General features: G+C 44.3%; 1 protein-coding gene across 1 annotated transcript; it reads left to right on the top strand.

Annotated features, from left to right (window-relative positions):
- The first annotated feature begins 1,425 nt into the window (after positions 1-1,425).
- LOC129585526 (uncharacterized protein F54H12.2-like) lies at positions 1,426-2,157 on the top strand. Its single transcript, XM_055478240.1, has one exon. It carries the CDS (start codon positions 1,426-1,428, stop codon positions 2,155-2,157), a length of 732 nt encoding a protein of 243 aa, XP_055334215.1.
- The last annotated feature ends 2,505 nt before the right edge of the window (positions 2,158-4,662 follow it).

The raw sequence follows: 4,662 nt of genomic DNA on the forward strand, positions 1-4,662 counted from the left end.
GAGGAGAGTAATGTTTAGAGAATTCGCTCCGTTACCCATTCGGGGATTTGAGATACACGAATAAACGCTGGGTTTTACTTTTTAGCACTCGTACTTGGTTTTATTTAGCAAATGTCCATTGATTTGATGCAAAGGTTTCAGAAAATAGAAGACTTTGGCAAACTCCGGAAGTAATTCAGTTTTGAATGCATCCTACATTTTGGCGCTATACAGGCTGCAGTTATTTCTGTTCCCCTCAGAGAAGATCTCGTGATAGTTTTTGATGGGTTAATCAAACATGAGGTTGTGTTTTTCGGGAACACGGTCATAAATCCGCCTCGCCATTGTCAGCACCTCATATCTGCTTTCAGGAAGAAGTTCGGGTTGTTTTCTGCCCAGACATAGGCCAGAATGCCGTCAATTTCGTTCGGCTTGCAGTAACAGTACAGCTCCATGTCACCTTCTTGAATTCCATTAAGGAGGCGACCTGGTAGCACTGAAAACCGCCCGGAAGGCTAGCCAGCGCTCGTTTTGGCTCACGAAATGTTCCTGAAGAAGCACGCCAGTGTCCAATTAACCGACCTTTCGCTTTCCTTGTCGCCATACCTTTTGTCACAGGTCTTCCTAATGTCTTCCTTATGATTTGGCGGCCGACCTCTGAGAATGGCCGGCTTTGGGTCGATCTGGTTAAACGAAAGCGAGCCGAAAAATAAAATTTGTCGGTCATTAATTCCGGTGCCGCCTGCCGCTTCTTCCATTCTGGAGTAGTTCAGATGAATAATAATGCTTTGTGCGAAGCAATTCCGGGTTTTCGTTTGGTGTGGGATGGCGGGAGAAGCCAAGCCCGGCCAACTTTTCCACCACGGCACAGTATATCGCTGCCAGGTGAAGCGGCTTAACTACGTTGTCGTGCCTGAAATCCGTATCCGGATCAGGGTTATTCATCGTTTTTTTGTCACAGGGACACCGGACGTGCGGAAATTTTTTATGAGCATTACTTTCGGCTACCGGTCCGGGCCAAGAAAATTCACGGCAATAGCAAAATTAGAGCTAATTCGGCCGCAGACATGCGCGGCGCCCAAGGCAGGTAAGTACATTGTCTTACGGGCTTCTGTATAGCGAAATTCGCCTTCGGTGCAGACCTAAAAAAAGGAGAAAGAAAACTGCTTTAGGGAAGCTGCTGATGGCCTCAAAACGACTTTGACCCTCCAAATCAACTCCCAAATCCCTCATTATGTCTTTCAATATCTTCTGATTATCCTTTACAGGCTCCGGTGGGGCGACAACTTTAAGAAATCCCATACAGTTGCCCACTAAAAGTCGACCGTGCTTGAGTTTCGCCATTACGATGTACCGTCTGGCGCCGAGCTCTAAGAATAAGAAGGAGAGCTTAAAGGCTTCCTGGATGCTCGTGATGGGTAGAAAGGTTCTGTGAACAGTAGAAGTATGTTACTACATGTGCGCCTCATTTTGAATAAGCCGGAATTCTACCTGCGTTCATACGCCAATCTTCCAGTGGATACTTTTAAAGCATACATTCGCAATCCGCGGCTGTACGTCAAACGCTTTGTTCCTAATCCGGCATATTTGTCTGCGCTTACTGCCCAATTATCGACAAAGACTGTGAAATACCCTATTGAGCGAGTGTGTATGCGTGTTAATGATATTGGTATGATTCAGAGCACAGTGCTGGCTAATTTACATATTGGAGCAGTACCCAAATGTGTTTTTGTGAAATTTGTAAAAAGCTCGAGTTTTCACGGGCTGCGCCGAGGTAATCCGTTTAACTTTGAACATTTCAATCTCAACCATATAAGTGTCGAAGTCGACGGACAGTCGTATCCCGCACAAGCCTACCGACCAAATTTCGCCACGGGTGATTATTTGCAATCATATGACGGTCTTTTGGAGACGCTTGGCCGCTTGCACGCACCGGACGGGGCGCTGCCTTTCGACCGTAAAGCATTTGCGGAAGGATTTGCTATTTGGGGATTCGATCTGACACCTTCACGGGCAGGCCGGGGACCGATGAGCACCGTACGCCAAGGAAATCTATCAATCCGCCTGCAGTTCGCCGCCCAATTAACTGAACCAATTATGGCCATTACGATGATGGTGTGGGATAATATAATTGAAGTCAACTCACATCGTCAGCTCATTGCGGATTTTACGGCTTAAAAACGTAACGTAAGCGTTTGACAGCCTAAAACATTGTCGTGTTGTTGCCTGAGCGGTAAGCTTCAGGGTCGCAAGTGGGGGGTTGGCGCGCCGTCGGCCCCTTTTGACGCTGAAGAGAATCGTGACGGATGTGGTAAACAATGGGCGACCGGAGCGCTTCGCGCTCTCGGTCGCCCGTTGTTTACAGGACAAAGTTTAAAAAGAAAATTCAAATTTTATTTTGAATGCAGATCGGCACTACAATGGACACTGCTGAGATTGATCACGTGCTACGTTCAAATACCGTGACGAGAGACGCTTTTATTGGTGTATTCGCTGCGGATATGCTACCATCGTCGCTGCCAGCCAAGCTACCATGGGCATGCGTTGTCAATACTGACGAAGCTGCGAAACCTGGCTCGCATTGGCTGGCGTTCTACCAGGCTATACCAGGACAGCTGGAATATTTTGACTCTTACGGTCATGAACCGCATTATTACGGCCACTACATTGAAACTTTTTGCAAGAACGCGGGCATGATTATTTCACAAGCGCATCGTTTACAAATGGAGTGGAGTACCGTATGCAGACAGTATTGCTGCTTTTTTATTCTAAAACGATGCTCCGGCGAGTCATTTACTTCTCTTATTCATTTATTTACCAATAGCAAAGCTTCGAATGATCGAATGGTTTGTGCTTATGTTAATTATTATTTTAATTTAAAGACTGTTGTCCGTGATAACTCTTTGCTTATTCAGTCTGTTTTCCGCCAGATAACGCAATAAAGTCACGTCATCAACGCCAGATTTTTCACGTTCTGTTTGTATGTGATTAAAAATAATTTGTTGTGCACCAAAATATTTTGCGGTCCAGCGTGACGTTGCGCTGCATCCGTTTTGATGCACATAAAATACCCCAGTCAGTGGACAATTTTCAGATGCAACAGCTTTTTCATCTCATTACGCCAGCGGAAATTAACGATTTCTAAAGCATTAGGTCCAAAAATGGTTTACCATATTGTTGTAGACATTAAGTGGTATGCGCTTAACGGGAAGCCAATTATTACGTCACTTGCAATAAGCTCGGTCGAATTTTATTGCCTTTATTATACCACATTTGCGTTAGCGCCAAGCAATTACATTGTGAATAAATATGGCGTTTGTTCTTCGGATATTGATGCTGTGTTCGATAAAGCTTTCTCAGAGTTAGAACACCAAATCGAACGAGCGTTTAAAAATTATCTTCGCTACGTTGACGATCCTGCCGATGTCGTTTTCTATGCAAAAGGGGGGCAGAAGTGTCTTATTCTTCAAAAGCTGATTAAATCTGATGTCATTAATCTTGATACACTGGGCTGTCCGCGTTTTGCCGATCTAAGCAAGGACAAGTGTTACAGTCCTAATAAAGCCTGCTTACTCTAACTGGATGCTGGACCACCATTTCAAAAGTCGTACGAAATGCCTGCTTTGCCGTATGCCGATTCCAGAAGTAAAAGTTCACGTTCGACCGCAACGACGCTGCCGCAACTCAAGATCAGATCAGAATGCTTACTGGGGTATGCAATGAAATGTTTCCGCGCTTTTAAAAAAAAAAATTTTAACGAGCTCTATGTTATTGCAGATGACCGAGGTAACAGACGTTGCATCCGCTGTGGTGCTGTATTTCCCACCGATACCGATTGCAGTGAAGAAAGTACTCACGCGGATATTAGCATGCCAAGAATTTCTAGTGCATGAGTCAGTGTAACCTGCCTAACTAACCGTACCCGTTACAAAATGCTGTACTGGAATTTTGTTCTCGTCCAAATCAGTTATATAAAGTGGCATCTTTGTCGCTAGCAACTTTCTTTGGCCATATTTTGCTTTCATCATGGCGCAAACCCCTGACTTATCCGCAGAATTGTTTGACCCCGGCACCACTGCTGAAACTAACTTTGCTGATAGTGCTCTTTTCAATCATAATTATGCGCTTCTCGATCACAATTATTTTATACCTCAGGCTCCGATCGATGTGCCAGTACAGAACCTAGAAGAACTTGATCCGGATTTGTATGATATTAAAGATTATTATGAGTTGGAAAACACGGGGGCTAAATATTCACAAAAATTTTCAGTGTCGTTTGAAACCTATAAATGTGTGATACACGGTCTGGATAATTTGTCATTTAAATACGCGATTAAAACCATAACTCTTTTATTGAAAGACATTCTGGACACCGTGCTTTCGGCAATTCCAGCCCACAATTTGGTTAGAATTCGCTTGTATCAAAACGCACTGCAATACCCAATTTGGATGCCACCTGTCCAACGTGTTTAGCTGAGTGTTGAAAGATGGATGACAACGATCCGGAGAATCTTGAATTCAAATCAGGCGTTTTTATTGGATGAATCTTTTGAATTGTCTGTGCAGCATACGGATATTCCAACTGGGTCGTGCAGAAAAAACGTTTCAAAGCTGTTACGGCAAATACTAAACAAGAAACGATGCATTACACAAATCCGCAACACGGACTGCTTGTGTATGGCG

The sequence above is a fragment of the Paramacrobiotus metropolitanus genome, unplaced genomic scaffold (assembly GCF_019649055.1).
Source record: "Paramacrobiotus metropolitanus isolate TYO unplaced genomic scaffold, Prichtersi_v1.0 Parri_scaffold0000017, whole genome shotgun sequence".
Lineage (NCBI taxonomy): Eukaryota > Metazoa > Tardigrada > Eutardigrada > Parachela > Macrobiotidae > Paramacrobiotus > Paramacrobiotus metropolitanus.

Excerpts from the sequence above, each read along its gene's own strand:
- LOC129585526 (XM_055478240.1), top strand. The coding sequence starts at position 1,426 with ATGTTACTACATGTGCGCCTCATTTTGAATAAGCCGGAATTCTACCTG.